Consider the following 17,988-nt stretch of genomic DNA (forward strand, 5'->3'; position numbering starts at 1 on the left):
TTCTACAGAGGGAGGAACATAAGGAAGGGAGTGGACAGGGGAGATGTGGAGCTTCAGGAATCGTAGGAGACCTCACGAGTAAGCGGATGCTTCATGAGGTTACAAGCCTTCCACTGATTTCCCCCTTCCTTTCATAGTAACATTTGACCATGACTCAACATTTTTCATTTCTAAGTCATACCACAGGACACCGTAGAAGAAACAAGCATTAGCAAACGCAATAGGCCTTCGCAATGCTTTTCGGCAGTGCAGTACAGCATCAGCATAAAGCATTTTTGCCAATATTGTTAAAAAAAGAAAAAGAAAAGGAGGCTGAAGTTGCCGTTGCTGGTGGCCACATCATTTCATGCACAATTGCTATGAGGTGAGCGTGTGCATGCATCATCACGCAAGTTATTGAGCTTCATACATTTTTTTGTTGACCAATCTAAGACGGATCAGTTAATAAAAAATAATGAAACTGGAGTAGCGTGAAAGTGCTTTTTTTGTAAGGCGGAGAGGCTAACAGCAATTTGCTATACCCTCTTAAACAACAATTTCAAAAATGATAGCGGTGGGGATGAGGAGCGGGTGAGGGGGAAGCAATCCGGATAGGTCAGGGGTTAGAATAAAAATAAAACCCGGTGAAGGAGGAGGGAAAAGCAGCACACGAGGGAGCGTGCAACAAGAGTGCGAGACCACGGATCTCGAGTGGGCAGGGAAGTTTGATGAAAGGGGAAGCACACATTAGAGAGAAGAGTGACCTGCACATGAGAAAAAGAGAAAGACGGAGCAAGGGGAGATATTACAATGACTGCTTAATGAAAATGAACAAAGTAGTTCCCTAAAAATAAGCTGTGGAAGGATATAAGTCGGACAATAAAAAGGAGGGTAAAGAGGTTATGCTTCATGGGAGTGACTTACACATGAAGAGGAAGGCAAGTCACAGAATCAGAAACAAGCAAATGAGAGTGTCAATGAAGCCCCCAGTGGTGAGCAGTGGGCAGGCTGGAAGCTCGCTGTAAGTTTTTGGTAAGCCCACAAAAGGTTTTTCACAACCTGACAGCTGGTGCTGTCTGGTAGGCAAGACCGACAAAACAATTCCAATGCCAAACTCAATCTTAAATTTTAAAGATCTTTTCAGTTCATACCCGAACCCTGCTCTCTCGCAGCTTGGATTTCGAATACAAGAAGGCAAGGGTTGAATCAGTTATTCAGAGTAATTGCTGAAGTTTAGAAATCTTCAGCTCTCAATTTCTCTAAATACAGATTGCGCAAAACTGACTCTCCCGACATGCAGAAAACCTGTTTCTCAGGAACTGGAGCTACAGAATATGAGGCCTATTTAAGAGTTGGAAAGTAATGTGCAAAATCCAGGCGAGATACCTTCCATCATACCATTGTATGGCTAAGACGTTGGGCAAAGTACATTCTCCTTCAGATTCAGCATTCTTCCATTGCCACCTAAATCTAAGTAAGCCATTCCTTTTGCCAGTAGGCCCCCTTGGCATGGAGGTGTTTCGTTGCCTGAAATAAATTCATCACAGACTGTGTAGAGGGAGGCCAGACGTCACCCGGCTCCCGGCTCATTATTGGCAGTGTAGAGGTATCTTCACTATGAGACTTTTCCTCTCCCTGCCTTTTCAGATTGGTGAGATCCACATGCTGGGAGAAGTAACTCACCTACAGGGTATCATTGACGACTTGGTTGTGCTCACAGCGGAGCCCCACAAACTTCCCCCGGCCAGTGAACAGGTGAGCCGCTTCTGAGTTGTGCATGGCTATGGTGATGGAATGGCCTGAGAAAGTAAATTGCTTAGTTGCGTGTGGCGGTGGGACTACATCTTCGTTCAAGTAGGTGGAGCCGTAGGAGGAGAGTGACACCTTCCCGATTTACTGTCACAGGTCATTAAAGACTTGAAAGGCTCCGACTACAGCTGGTCCTACCAGACACCACCGTCCTCTCCCAGCAGTTCAGGATCCAGAAAATCCAGCATGTCCAGGTGAGTGTCATGGAAGGAAGGCACTGGTGAATGGAGGCAAGGTTTATGAACTGTTGAAGTGAAAGAGAAAATGTCCTGCTTGTTGAATGCTACAGCATGGACCAGCTGCCCATGACCAATCTCCCCTTTAATGAATACTGTCCCTCCCAAAGGCAGCATTCAGTTTGTCTCCCAGGCACAGCGCCTCTAACTGACCCATAGACGTTTGAGACAGCAGGTGGGGCTCAGCGGTTAGAGGTAACCAACAACAATTCCCAACACCTCTTAAATGCTGATAGTAGAGGACATAGACACATGTCAGTCACAGCCTACCGCGTGACCACTGTTGTTCTAATCGCACCAGCCTTGTCAAAGCACATGACCTTCTTACACACTACAGTATCTGTCACCACTTAGTGCATTGCTAAATAGATGACGCAAGGCTCCCTGGGACCCTCACATTGCTGAGAGGTACTAGATCCTCTCTCTTAAGTTGGTTCTTCTGAACAAGCACCACAGATCTCTGCCCTTCTCATGCCTCAAGTAGGTTCTGTCCCGGGCTACTCGAGAAAGACTTTAAGTCCGGATACAGGCTGTAGCAGCAAACGGTGGATCTGCGACCTACAGTGGTGACTCCGTGTATGCTTGTCTCAAGATGCACGCTGGTTCTACCACTGATTGGATGTGACATCTTAGTAACGTGGCAGTTCTACGAATGAGTCTTTAAAGTGTTTGAGTGGCTGGGATGCTATTGCTTGTGTGTGTGATTCATCTGCCTTCATGTGGATCATCCTTGGCCTCTTCTTGATTTGGAGTCTACTGTTTCTCTACCTGATGAAATACTGCTTTTGTTTTCTGCTTTATGTCTGCCTGTGAATGTCTTCTCGACGACTTAGACTATTTCTGTGTGTATCAGTAGGGCCAGAAACTCTCTGGCTGCCCTTGGATTTCCCACTGCTCCGTAACCATGTAATGAGCTACGTTGGGTGCAGGTTTTCTGGAAAATACTTTGTGTGCTTACATGTGTATGTGTGTCCAGGTGTATGCGTGTGTGTGTGTGTGATTGAACATGTCCACAAGTATACATGCCTGTGTGTGCCTGTTTGTATGTGGGCGTGCCCACACCTGTGTGTATGGGTGTGCTGGGGGAGGAGTGGACAATGTTGTTTACTCTAGTTACTAGTTCTATGAGTACTCTTAATGCATACCCTATGCTGCCTCCCCGCTCCCCGCCCTTCCTTCCCTTAGTGATACACTAATCTCCCCAGTGTGCTGTGGGTGAGCCAAGGCCCTGTCTGCCAGCCTATGAAAGCTGCTTCTAAATTCATCTTCTGTCCACCCAGTGGAGAAAGCAGTACCTACGTACTGTAAAAGCCCTCTTCTTAAAGCATACGTCCACTGTGTGCTAGGGTTAATATACGGAAAGAGGAGATTACATCAGTGCTGGGCCATCCACCAAGGGCACCACTTCCTGCCAGAGGGCTCTATTAAAAGACATACCCATCAAATCAGGTTCACTTCTGAGTTCTCAGTGCCCTCTAACTGAAAACTGTCAAATCAGAGTGTTGGATATCTTACTGTGCCTTTTTAGTTCCAGGTTTTGACAGAGTATATGTCTAACTGGCCTATTGATAATAATATACTGAATGCCCTTTGAATTGGTCCCCTTTCAACCATTTGGTTTCTTTTACCTGCCTCTTTCAGCCATTGGTTTAAGTCTTTGCCATTCTCGTTGGGGTTCAGCCTAGCAGAGTATTGATCTCTCACCTAATGCTATTGGCTGCTTGGGTGTATTCATCCACCGCCACTCAAGTGCTTACATTCAGATGCATGAGGCTCTCTCCGATGTGTCTCACTCTAATGTGTTCAAGCTGCCTGCGTTAGCACATTAAACCAGACTCTCTGACTTTGGCCCTGCTTTATTTTTTTATTTGAGCAAATCTTTGTTTCGACTAACTTTTTCGTAAAGTTCACACTTAATAATGTAAATATGTTTTATTTATTTAGATACACATCCAGCAAAATGCTTGTCAATTGTAGCTCATCGGTACTCACAAACATTTTCTCAGGAGCCAAAATGTCTGATCTGTGGTGTGACAAGGGCCACATTGCTGCTAGCTGGGATTGAGGGTGTAAAAACACCTGTTCATAGGAGGGACTTTGAGTCAAGGGCCACTTTTTTGGAATTTCATTCTATACCACCCTTCTCAAAATTAGACTACTAACCTCTTTGAGAGATATAGATCTCTCCAGTCATCGAGTTTATCAAAGGTAATGACTGAGTTTCAGTCCCTTTAATGCTCTTGACATTAGCTTTGTCTGTTTGCTGTCACCAGTCTTGAAGAATCAAGTATGCAAAGGAATTACCTTGGTTCCCCAATTGGAATTCAGTAGTATTGGGACGCTAATGGTAAACAATGGTTTCCACATTGACCACCTACTGCCAGACACCTAGAGAAAAGGCCTCATGATCTCATTCTGTTTTTACTATGTTCTTATTTAGAGTTTGCAGACAAGATACTAAGTCAAACCGTGGCAGATATCCGTCTACCATATTACAAGTGTATTATAGCCAGTGGCACTTGTAATTCGGCAGGTGTGATGGCCGCCACGTTTTGACGGAGAATCCTGCCTGCCAATCTCTAAATCTGTAAATATTGGAAGCACTTAGAAACATTCTTATTTAAGTTAATAAGTGCTAAAAACACGTTAGCAGGACCCCCAACAAGGAGGGCACTTGGCAGGTATGCAGACGCTACGCAGAAACTTTTAGCCACGGTACTAGGTAACTTGATATCTAATCTTAGTTGTACTACTTTATCCAAATATCCTGTGTTAAATACGGTATAACTAATATGGGCAAGTCCCCCAACACAGTGGCATTTACACCAGGAGGAGAGTCATGGTTTACCCATAAATATACACAAGGGCATACTTTTAATGCAACAGTATCATAGATTCTCCAGGGAACATCAATTTGCATGGGGGTTATTTACTAAAGTCGTGCATGGGTGCCCGCACGTGCAAAGAGATGCGAAGTGACAAAAGCACTGCATCAAATGTACTTACCTTTATAGAAGACTGTGGACACAGCACAACATTGTGCTGCGCCACTTAAGCACACGCACAACCCTGTAATATAATGGAACCTGCACTCCTTTTTTCTGAATCAATTTATTATGTATGATCTTTACTTTGCAACAGTGCTCATATGTTTTGAATGTTTTCCCTTAAACTGTGTAGCGACACATGCTGGGGTCGAACGAGTGCGGGGTTTGCCATCTCAATTGGGGGATTTTGGTGGGATTCAAGTAAAAAGTATTTCCCAGAAGGACAAGGGAAAGGACCTCTTCTGGAAGGGCAGAGATTGAGGAAAACATTGTTGCCTTAACGTTTCATGTGGCTGGTCCGGCAGGGACAGGGCTCACTAGGGCTCCCTTTTACTTGTATGTCCTCTCATATCTAAACTCGTCTGACTTGCTCCTTTGTCTTAAATTGTCTTCTCCTTCCCACGCCCCTTAAAATCCCCCAAAACCCCACACATCCTCTGCCCTGCTCTATACCCATTACCAAATTTCCATCTGTGTTCCAAACCACGTCTCCCCCACCTTTCATTCCCTCTCGCTCCTACCCCGCTGTCACCTTCACCCTCCCAGCAGTGCTAGTAGCACAAAGGGTGGCACCTCTCACTCATACTCACCAAGTTCCACCTATCGCCACCGCAGCATGGCGCAGCCTGTCAACGCCAACACCCGCCTGTCCAGCGTCTCATCGCACGACTCCGGCTTCATCTCGCAGGATGCCATGTACTCGAAGCCTCCATCACCGATGCCGTCGGACATCACCAGCCAGGTATTGGGAAATGAATGCGAGAGTGTGGTGACCACAGCTTATGGGATGGGCAACACGTAGCCTAGGTGAAGTGTGCATTGAGAGTAGGGCTATACCCTCCAAGGATTATGGTGACATCACAGGCAATTGCATGAAATGGAGTAGGGTAGGTATGACTTGCAGGGGAAATGAAGAGAAGCGGCTCTTCCTAGAGAAGAGAATGTTATGAAAGTGCCATAAACTGGTGCAAAGTGTTGTATTGGGATTTACTTTCCACCACTTTGCAAAAGGGGGCGTAACATGGGTGCTACATGAATGTTCTCATGCAATCCCCATGTTTTTTGACGCAAAACCCTATTTACTAAAAAAGTAGATGGATTGGCACAGGGATTTGCACAAAAAATGACATGCCCTCAAAGCAAGTATAACTTGTGAGAAGTTTTCTTTATCAAAACGTTTCTAAAGTTGCATGTGTGCTATAATGTAGAGCACACATACAAAGTTAGAAAACGTTTTAACTATGTCTAAGAAACACGACAAATAAAAGATACACTTCCACTACAAACCCATCTACTAGACATCATGCACACACTCATGCACATTGGTGCCAGGGTGTTTCTGTGTGTGGCGCAAGGCAGCCAAAAGTGCTCCAGCCCAGGGAGAGAGAAAAAACACCATATCTACATAGATATGACGCTGTTCTGCTCTCTCCTTTTGATGCAACGCAGTGCTGCAAAGTTTGAGTTCTGCACTGTGGCGCGTTAAATCTTTGTAAATGTGGCCTAACAGGTCTCCGCAGAATGAAGAAGGTAACTGAGAGACCGTAATGGGGAGGGAGTCCCGGGGAGTTCAAGCATAAATGAAGGTGAACTTTCATAGTAGAAGTGCTAGAGGGTGCACATATCTAGACGTGTCCATTTCTGATAGGGTGCTGTAGCTCTGATGCTTCTGCTTGCTGCAGCACTAATGCATTTCTTCTATATTTACTTGGTTTAAAAGAAATCTCCACTTATGAGGCACTTAATGGTTTCTTGAACACGCATTCTTTTGTTTGTCTGAAAATTGATTCCTTACGAAACATACATTTTGCTGCCTTTAGCAGGTTCTTAAACAGTAATGCTGCTTACTCCTAGGAGCCACTGATGACATTGCACATGCACAACTTCGTCTGATTGGTCCATTGCAGAGTCTGGACCACCAACAATGTTCTAGATGAGATGAACTAGAAACTGCTCGCCACAGCCAATAAAATGACTTTGCAATATCAATCTTTCACGGGTTCGTACCTTTTTATTAGGATTCCATCTGGTGGTTCAATATCGTCCTGTCCTTGATCATTTTTTACTAAAAATAAACTTAAGAAAGCTTTCATACCACCTGACCGTCTCTGTGACATCAACGCTGCTCCACCTTGCGATTCCTGTTTCCGCCGTCATTCCCTATTCCAAGTAGGAACATGCAGAGCTCTCGAGTTTTCCAGGTCCATGCCTAAGTAGCAGCTTCAATACAGGTTTCTTAGTTTTAACCAATTGTAAAACTAGGACCACAAATCAAAGAATTTAAAAATATAACTGTACAAGGTGAACTCGCGAATCTTGAGAGCATGGAGTATGGCATACAATCCGGGAATGAGGAGCTTACTGTGCAAAAACTATCCGTCAAACATTATGCTCCAAATGTTTGCTGTATACGTGATCCAGCCATAAGGCGCATAGGCACACCGAAAACACTCTACATACTGCAAAGTGCAGCACGATGGATCACCACCGAAAGCACGTACAATATAACAGTTAAGAACAGGTTCAGGCATGTCCTTAGTATACATTTTACCAGCAAAATATTTGGTTTGCAAGTAGGTGACACTTTGCAAATACTAAAATGAGACAACAAAATGATGGAGGGGAATACTTGTGCCAACCTGTCTCTCTACCACTGAAATTATATATAGATTATACCTGCAGCTCATAGATATAGCTAATATAATCCATCATCTGCTGCATAATTTGCCGAATTTAACAAAGGAAATATTTTGTTTCTGGCTCAAATGGATCAAAAGTTACTAGAAATGTGGTGACGCTTGTTAGTGTGCAGCGGAAGTCACTTTGCAAAGGTCAACTGCTGCATATTGCTGTATTTGGGTATTAAACTAGTACTAATAAGGCTAAACCTTGTTCCAGACTTTGTTAAAGTGTAAAAATGACAAAATAGTTAACTGATACTGTCACAAAATGTACCACATAATGCAGCATAATTCAATTTTTTTTGCCTCATATGTTAGTAAAGCCTGCCGAATGGTTTGTGCCACCCTTGCCGTATAATTCCAGTGGCCCTGCTTATATCAAAACCTACAAAAAGAAGACACAGTAAACTGCACCTCTGACGCTTCTTGTGGCATTAGCCATGCTTGCTTCCTCATTATAAATAAACAGTGCAGGCTTTCTCTAAAATATATGATTAATTGTACTTAGCCCTGAAAAGTGTAAAGCTTGGGAAATAATGCCCCAGAGCAGGTAAAGGCAATGCTGCTAAGTCGAAGAGCATTCTAGGATGCCCGCTCTGCTCATGGTAGCGGTATTATTACATTCCCTCGAATAGACACCTCCTTGGCTAAATAGTTCTCTTCTCAAAAATACTGTCGGACAATTCCATGTGCATCAACTCGTTGGAAGAATAATGCAAAATATCTGAATCTTTAACAGACGTCAAGCTCCAAACCATTGAACAGACGCGTAACACCTTCCTTACGAGGTGGGCCCTTCATGATGTTCCAAGGATCCTAGAGCTGGATAGACTCTTCTCTCCTCACTACCTTCGTTCACTGAAATCTCTTAGGAGCCCACTGGTGTAAAAGATCCACACCAAAAGGTTTCCGATGACGTGTCTTGTGCCAAAGTCTCAGCACTGAGCCTTGTATCTCCAAATGGTAGGAGACAGTTATTAGTTAGGCTGTAATCTGAACCAGCACCCCTTGTACTTTCCTCCATGCTCAGGTTTGCAAAGGAGAGGAAGAAATACGTTTCCAAATGACCTTTTATTTGAGGTTTCACCAAAGCGACCCTGATTAGGAGGTGGGGGTAGAGGGTGTGAGGTAGCTACCGCAAACCGGATTTCCCGTTGCGATAAATACCTCATAATCCAAGTTTTCCTCTGAAAAATAAGGAATTATTTGCAGGATCAGTGTTTTTATACCAAATTCTGCATGTATCAGAATTTACCGCATATTTTCTCTCAGTAAATTTAGCAGCTCTCACCTGCTGAAATTTGTCAGTGCAAAATTGTGGTGGGTGCGGTATACTGCATTTTCAAAAGTGGGGGACAAACTCCAAATCATGTGCAAACAGTAGTTTGCAAATGATTTGGAATTTGTCCCCCACTTCGGAATCAGGGCCACTGGGATTTCTTCTTCAAGTCTAAACCGAATCAGCCCTTAATTCCTGATATCTCCTTGTTCAGCTGCTGGGAAAGCAAAGTGGCAATTCCCAGGGTGGTGTTTAACTCATAATGGAAGTATATGGACCAATCAGACGTGGTGTGTGATGTCATAAGCAGGCAACCCTTTTTCCAAGTAATTGCTTAAAGGGGAACTCCAGTCTTTTCAGGGAATCGGACTCCATTCTACTGACCTTCCCATTGCGTTTTTATCATCCTACTGTTCAGTAGAAAAATGCTCTTGAAAAATTGCTTCATTGAGAATGTTACTTCCTGCTATGTGCCTCTCTTGTGCCTGCTTGATTCAAGAGACAACCATTGCATAGTCACAGTAGGGCCAGCTAACCTGAAGGCAAATTTAAAGTGATTTTATATCACTGTTGTGGCAGAAGAGACAACATTGAACAACCCTTCTGAAGTGTCCCAGGTAGGAAATTTAATTACTAAAAAGACACCTGGAGTTCCTCTTAAAATATTATAGATATAGCCTATATACCTTATGACTGTTGCCTCTTGTTCAGAACTAATGACTACCAAATCCTGCGTGTTTTAAGCTTAACCCATTGATCCCCAGAAGTGGAGTTTTCTTCCTGAGATGTGTCTCGTCCGCCGGCATGCCTCGGCGGATGCTTTTATTTAACCACGTTTCTCTTTTCCCCTTTCCTTTGATCGCATCGCTGCGGCCGGCCCTCCCCTCCGCTTGGGTGCGGCAGAAGTCCTCCAGCTCGGCGTCTTCCGAGGCCTCTGAGACGTGCCAGTCGGTTAGCGAGTGCAGCTCCCCCACCTCGGTTAGTTCCGCGGGGGCGTGGTCTGCTGGGGAAAAGGTGAAGCCTTTGGCAGCATTGCCGCCTCCCTCGCGCTCAGCCGCGCTCATTGGTGATGCTCGCCCCGCGCTGCTCACTGGGCCACAGGTGCACACTGGGGTAAAACCGTTCCAGTGGATCAGGGCACTGCTAGCTTAAGAATATTGGGGGCTGCCATTTTAAGAATTTTGGGGGGTTTGGGCATAACATATTTTGGGGGTCCCTACACGGAACAAATTTGGTTATTAATTACCATTTCCTGCTAATTCAAGTCCACATGCCAAATAATACTAAATTATATGTTATAATTGAACAAAGTTCAGTTTCTCAGGGGGCCCCTTGGAAGGTGGGGGGCCTGGGCAATCGGCCACTTTGTATCACACTAAGGGGTACGAATGATGGAGTAAAACAAAGCATCAGGCATCACTAACTCCAAATGAATGTATCTCACTAAAAGTGATGAAATGCTACTGTCCTTAAGAAGCAAAATAAGTGTGTGTCAGGAAGGCAGGCAAAGAAAATCTTTTCTTTTAAAGACGAGAACCCTCACTCACCCGAGGGTGACATGCTTCATCATTGGGTCCCCTCTTGCACACTGTAACCGCAAGGTATACAGTGTGGGCTACAACTCTCAAAAAAGGGACAAGAGAGGAGCGTGAGGTGTTTTAATGGGGATACCCAAGTTGACAGGGGGAGTAAGGGGCAGAGTGTGAAATTAAACAAAGTGTGGGTGAATAAAACTAGCTACAGGGTAACAAAGTCAAATTTAATAATAGTTCCCATCAGCTAGAGTTAAAATGAGGTGATCTAGGATTGACAAAATATCCTAGTTATTGGTGGTCGACATGTTTCTGCCAGATGACTTATTTGTTCGCGGCATTCATCAGGACCTCTCAATATTATCACTCTGCTCGTATAATCAAAATAAATGAATTACAGACCATACTCATTGGTAGGGTGTAAATGACAAGAGGACCAGCTGCAGTCCGGTACAATGTCTCTGGAAAAAGATAGTTGATCAATTCAGTATCATTTCTAAAAACTTTAAGGTCAACCTCCACATACCAAAATAAACACCACACACGTGATATGTGTTGCACACGTGATAAAAAAGGGGGAAACACACATCATTCAGGTAAGTCAGTGTATTGTAAGAACTCACCTAGGGGTAATGTTAATTTACCTCTACCTTGCGAAGAATGATGCTACAGAGCACAGATTACTAGAAAGATAAAAGACCGGTTCAGTATGGTTCTCAAATGTTGCACAATTATGAACACATAAACTGATAGATTGGTGTTGCTGTCATTGGATGTAATTATGACAAGCACAATCTATAATTTACACAATACACAGTATTCAGGGTAAAAAATAGAAACTTAATAAATCTCATGTCCCAAAAAACGAGTGACTCACAGTCACTTCATCGCCACGTGTAGCTTGTTGGAGTATGAAACGGACAGCATGCAAGATCAATTGAAATCGTCCGTATGTAATATAACACCCGCTAACCCAAGAGTCCCAGAGAAGCGAGTGGGTCAAAAGCGTTACACGCGAGCTACCAGCCCTTAGAATCATGAAATTAGGTTAAATAATAAGTCAGTGAGAAGACTGCACAAAACTTGGCGATGATTTTATGACGCACAAGGAATTGGCGGAATTCTTTCGTAAAATACGTTTGTGCTTTTTCTTTAGTGATGTAGAGACAGAAACACATGATGAGAGTTCCAATACTGGACTCCGCAATAAATCCACTTTCTTGCCCACTTCACAACAGGTCCCTCCTGAAGTCCTCACGTTCGAAAAAGCGGTCCTGAAGGACTACGAACTAGGCCTTAGCCACACTAAACAAGGTTTTTGCAATCTGTCAAACTCAGAGAGACAATGTGTCTCCAATTTGGGTAATGATCCCCTGATCACGATTAAGCCAGCTGACAAGGGGGGAGCGACGGTAATTTTGGATACAGAGGTCTACCGACAAGAATGCCATAGACAGCTAGAGAACACCACTTTCTATACTCGCATTGCATTAGATCCTACTAGACGATTACAGCTGAAAATTAAGTCATTGGTAGAGGAAGGGAAAGAGGCTGGCTGGATCACGAAAAATGAGGCTGACTTCCTGATCCAAAAAAATCCTAAAATACCAGCCTTTTATGCTCTCCCAAAAATCCACAAGAATCAGCGACCTCCTCCAGGGAGGCCGATAGTATCTGGAATTGGGTCTCTTTTAGAGCCTTTATCGAAATTCGTGGACCACTTTCTTCGACCATTTGTATCCTTAATGCCATCGTATCTACAAGATACTAAACACGTCTTGCAACATCTTGAATCCTTCTCTTTTGATCCCAATTGTCAACTGATGGCTACATACGATGTGGAAGCGTTGTATACGAATATACCGCAAGATGCCACTTTGGAGACAATACGGGATCTATTAGATAGAAATCCACGTGATGACCAAACACCCAATGACTTTGTTATGCAATGTGCGACACTGGCACTTAAGGAAAACTTTTTCAGTTTTGAAGGACAACTGTATTGGCAAACAACTGGTACTTCCATGGGGAGTACCTGTGCACCAAGCATGGCCAACCTGTATATGCATAATTTTGAGACTCAACACATCTATCCTCTACATAATCCTTTCCATGATCAATTGAAATTGTGGAAACGCTATATAGACGATATCCTGGTCATCTGGGAAGGTGACCAGGAGTCTCTTGAAGACTTCTCTATATGGCTTAACACACGGGATACTAATCTGAGGTTTACTGGTGAGAATAACAACTTCTCCATACCTTTCTTGGACCTCAGACTGTACCCTAAAGATGGGAGGATCCATACTGAGCTATATCAGAAACCGATGGCCCGTAATTCCTTATTGAGCTTTCATAGCTTCCACCCAAGGGCATTACTTACCAACCTTCCAGTCGGTCAATTTCTTAGACTCAGGAGAAATTGTTCAGAATTGGTTCAGTATTATAAACATGCCAAGAAGTTGACTGAGGAGCTAGCTGCCAGACATTATCCGATACAACTGGTAAAAAGAGCGGCAAAAAGAGCCCGTAACAATGACAGGGGGGCACTCCTGGAAACATATACCAAACCGAAATCAGACAGATTGGTATGTGTGACAACTTTCAGCAACTTAACTACAAATGTTAAAAGGGCCATCAACAAGAATTGGCACATACTTAACACAGGCAAGCTGACACTGGATTCACCCCTGTTCGCATTGAAACGGAGCAGTAATTTACAGGACCTCATGGTACATACACGACCAAGAACTGTTGTACATCACAACAGCCAGTCAACACTATGGAACACTAATCCTGTGGTTGGTCATTTTCCATGCGGATCCTGTTCTTGCTGTCCCTTCACAAGTCACATAACGGAGCTGGATATTCTACCGGGAAGACCGTGGAAATTGAATAACCACACAAACTGTAACACCAGTGGGGTCATATATATGATCAAGTGCCCTTGCTCACTGATTTATATTGGAATGACTTGTCGCAAAGTACGACAAAGAATTACTGAGCATCGCAGTACCATTCGATGCAAAAAATCGAATACACGTATGACAAGGCATTACCTTGAGAAGGGCCACACGGAAAACGACCTTCAATGGGTCATCATTGACAAACCTCATTATGATGTGAATATGGGACCTTTGGAACAAGTTCTATTCCGCCGCGAACAACGGTGGGTGTTCCGTCTTAAAAGCCATCTGAGAGGTCTGAATGAAGATATTCCCTGGTGCTCTGTTTAACTTTTCCAGGTCCCCCGTAGCACTTTTATCCATTTTTAGATGTCTTACAACACACAAACATGGGAATAATGATGTTACTCATAGAGGGTGGATAACATTATGACTGATCCTCATTGAATCATTGCCAGCATTATGATATAATTTTTATCTTTAGCTTTCTGTTATATCATATACATTCTGATCTACTGCCACATTGTCTACACATGCTGGTCTGATTTCCAACGGGATAGACAGCCTTGAATGTGCATTATGTACCCAATCACAAATACTGTGTGATTTTGATTTGGCATCTTACTCTACGTATGGAACTATATGTATGGAGTACTTCCATCTATTAGGCCACCTAATCTGGATGCGTTAGGTTGTGGTGATATAGCCCCTTTCTGGTGTAGAGCTCTTTATTACTGACTTATTTTCATAGTACATGGTGGGCACACTAGTCATCCTGAGTGCACTGGATATCTGTGTATATGTCTTGAGAGCCAACGAGAATGCGGGGATTGCTGTCTCCCGACTGTTGTCCCCTGATCCCCTGTAATGTACTCCACTGGTTCCTAGATGACCTAAACTATATCTCCCGTGCTCCCTTGCAACTCGTCATAGCATGGTCCCGCTATCCGTATTTTAATATACCAATCCGGATACCGCACTGTGGACACATAGAAATTTCCGAGTGTCCAGACTGGTTGTGGCAATTTCTTTAGTTTAAAACACGGCGTACATTGATGCATTCTGATCGTGTTTAGCGCCATCTCCCTCTAGTTCCCCGCATCATACTACATTTCCCATGATTCTGTGTAACCCGGAAGCTATTTGTTCTACTTCCGGGTATACGCATTAACGAAGGTGCATGGGTGATTAAAAACCATTGTGAGACGCGCAGTTTCTCCCCAGCGGGTTGGTGCTCTAATAGGACGACACGGCTTAACGGAAGGTACTGGAGGGAGTGAGTGTGGGTAGCCGGTGATGGCTTGGGTGCTGTTGAGATTGAGTGATTTTCGACCCGATTTGTGCAGTCTTCTCACTGACTTATTATTTAACCTAATTTCATGATTCTAAGGGCTGGTAGCTCGCGTGTAACGCTTTTGACCCACTCGCTTCTCTGGGACTCTTGGGTTAGCGGGTGTTATATTACATACGGACGATTTCAATTGATCTTGCATGCTGTCCGTTTCATACTCCAACAAGCTACACGTGGCGATGAAGTGACTGTGAGTCACTCGTTTTTTGGGACATGAGATTTATTAAGTTTCTATTTTTTACCCTGAATACTGTGTATTGTGTAAATTATAGATTGTGCTTGTCATAATTACATCCAATGACAGCAACACCAATCTATCAGTTTATGTGTTCATAATTGTGCAACATTTGAGAACCATACTGAACCGGTCTTTTATCTTTCTAGTAATCTGTGCTCTGTAGCATCATTCTTCGCAAGGTAGAGGTAAATTAACATTACCCCTAGGTAAGTTCTTACAATACACTGACTTACCTGAATGATGTGTGTTTCCCCCTTTTTTATCACGTGTGCAACACATATCACGTGTGTGGTGTTTATTTTGGTATGTGGAGGTTGACCTTAAAGTTTTTAGAAATGATACTGAATTGATCAACTATCTTTTTCCAGAGACATTGTACCGGACTGCAGCTGGTCCTCTTGTCATTTACACCCTACCAATGAGTATGGTCTGTAATTCATTTATTTTGATTATACGAGCAGAGTGATAATATTGAGAGGTCCTGATGAATGCCGCGAACAAATAAGTCATCTGGCAGAAACATGTCGACCACCAATAACTAGGATATTTTGTCAATCCTAGATCACCTCATTTTAACTCTAGCTGATGGGAACTATTATTAAATTTGACTTTGTTACCCTGTAGCTAGTTTTATTCACCCACACTTTGTTTAATTTCACACTCTGCCCCTTACTCCCCCTGTCAACTTGGGTATCCCCATTAAAACACCTCACGCTCCTCTCTTGTCCCTTTTTTGAGAGTTGTAGCCCACACTGTATACCTTGCGGTTACAGTGTGCAAGAGGGGACCCAATGATGAAGCATGTCACCCTCGGGTGAGTGAGGGTTCTCGTCTTTAAAAGAAAAGATTTTCTTTGCCTCCCTTCCTGACACACACTTATTTTGCTTCTTAAGGACAGTAGCATTTCATCACTTTTAGTGAGATACAATCGGCCACTTTGCCTTGTCTTAAAACGTCTATGGGCGGCTCTTGGTCCAGCTGCAATTTCCTGTTGATGGTGGTGTGCCTCGAGCCCATGGCGTGGACACATAGGCTATCCAGTGACACTGTCCATAGAATTTGCATCATGTAGTATTACACATGTGTTTCTGGTAGGGTACAAGGGATTTGCAGTTTTCTTTACGTGAGAATAAATAACTTCTTGTGCAACAGTTTTAAATTGCACAAATGTGAAGTTTTTTCCTGTAGATACGCGCTGAGCACTAATGGTGCTCCGCGGTGCCACTGCGTGCTTTCAGTACACCCAAGTTTCCATCGGAGAGGAGGGTTCCTGAATATCGAGTAGGGAATATCATTATTTCTTATTATGATACCCATAATATTGAGGCCAAAAATATTGACAGGTAAGCAGATATAGATTTTCTATACCTTACTCCACATATATGTACCTTGACAATATATATTTTTAAGGTACGTCGATGTGGAGTTAAGAGTAGTAAATCCATACCTCTCTATATGCACATAAATGTCGATTTTTTTGTCCTCGATAGTTTGGCTACCATATTAAAGTATAACAAAGTTCCTACTTGATATTCCAGACCACAACCCATCAGAGCAGAGAATGTTTTTTCTTTGAATCTGGCCACCATGTTATTTTGCTGAATATTTGCTGGGTTTCTGGCCCTGCTGTATTTGTTTTTTAATGGCCACGCCCCTCTGTTACTCTGCTTGAGATCTCTTCCAGTTCCTCTTGGTGTTACAGATGAGTTTTGTCTACTCAGGCACCCAGCAGTATGGTACTCACGTTTTTATTTGAAGTGGCCCATAGGCTACCTTTTCACAGGCACCTAGCTGCAGACATCCTGGGTTTTGATTGGCTGCCTCCCCTGGGTTTGAATTGCTTGTCCCTCCCCACCCTGGCCACTGATCTACTTGGGATATTTTGATCAGATTACTAGATTTTTGGTTGGACTTGGTTCCTATTGCGATGTGCTGAACCTCTTTGGGATTCTCTTAGTAAAGTGTGGAAGTACCTATTGAATAAGACTAGTTTGTAACTGCACTTCTGGGGTATCCTCTTAGTACAGTGTGTTTGTGATTATTGGACTCAACTCTTGTGCTGTTATGAGCTATATTTCCACAAGCTTCAAATGATTGTGTGCATGGGTTCCCATAGATACAATTCTCAACAAACCACTTGGAACTTTACCCCAGTGTGCCATCCAATCCCTTTCACTCAACTATCAATTTCATCTTGGACTTTGGCACTGCTGTCCAATGGGGGGAGTTTCTAGGAACAAGCTGGCTGGCCATCCCCCGCTGAAGGGTGCATTTTAAACAGAATGTGTGGTGATTGGTGGCGAGGCACTGGAGGTGCTCTACGCAGTAGCAAGACACTAATAACATTAATATGATCATTTTTCAAAAGCTCTTTCATAGTTTCTTTAACTAACAGAAAACTGCACTTTGAATGTTTCTTCACTTGAAGCAAAGTAGATGACGTTGGTTTATTTATTAAATTGCTTGTACCTGTTCCTACAATGAAAATGTTGCATGAGTCTGCTAACGCTGAATGGTGGGAGCGCTTTCTGGAGCAAGCAGTAAAAGTTTGCCAGTCCCACTAATGCTTGTGGTAAAACTGGAACACCTGTTGACATTATTAATGAGCCCTCTCCTCCACAGCAACCCCTCTCGCCCCTCCCCCACAATGGTGCCAAGTCATTTGTTGATTTTTAAATCTTTCAGGGCTTTAAGTAGCTGTTATAAAATGGTGCAGCGCAGTACCGCAGTGCCACCATGTTCATAGCCGGGACTTCCTGCATGGGTTGGAAAACCCGGTGATCCCACTACGTCAGGTTAAATGTAATGCCAGGTACCGCGCTAATAAGAGGCTTGAAACTTCCTAGTAGTAGCCCACAGTTGGATTACCTCTGATGTGCGGGGTCCAGGTCTTCAGAGTCCTCTCACATGCATCTGTCAAGGATGAAATC

The 17,988-nt window shown here is 43.5% G+C and overlaps 2 protein-coding genes across 13 annotated transcripts in view; one reads left to right on the top strand and one right to left on the bottom strand.

Moving 5' to 3' along the window:
* MTSS2 (MTSS I-BAR domain containing 2) overlaps nt 1-17,988 on the top strand; it is a 331,653-nt gene that overhangs the window by 292,937 nt on the left and 20,728 nt on the right. For 2 of the 12 annotated variants that reach the window (XM_085639831.1, XM_085639830.1), the window contains exons 8-11: nt 1,627-1,734; nt 1,885-1,982; nt 5,687-5,813; nt 9,935-10,045. In XM_085639831.1, coding sequence (XP_085495957.1) covers nt 1,627-1,734; nt 1,885-1,982; nt 5,687-5,813; nt 9,935-10,045 — 444 coding nt within the window. Of the gene's footprint in view, nt 1-1,626; nt 1,735-1,884; nt 1,983-5,617; nt 5,814-9,888; nt 10,046-17,988 lie in introns of all 12 variants that reach the window. The other 10 variants (XM_085639824.1, XM_085639825.1, XM_085639834.1 and 7 more) reach the window with 8 other exon arrangements.
* IL34 (interleukin 34) overlaps nt 1-17,988 on the bottom strand; it is an 851,078-nt gene that overhangs the window by 151,268 nt on the left and 681,822 nt on the right. The window lies entirely within an intron of this gene.

Source organism: Triturus cristatus, chromosome 12 (genome assembly GCF_964204655.1).
Source record: "Triturus cristatus chromosome 12, aTriCri1.1, whole genome shotgun sequence".
Taxonomy (NCBI): domain Eukaryota; kingdom Metazoa; phylum Chordata; class Amphibia; order Caudata; family Salamandridae; genus Triturus; species Triturus cristatus.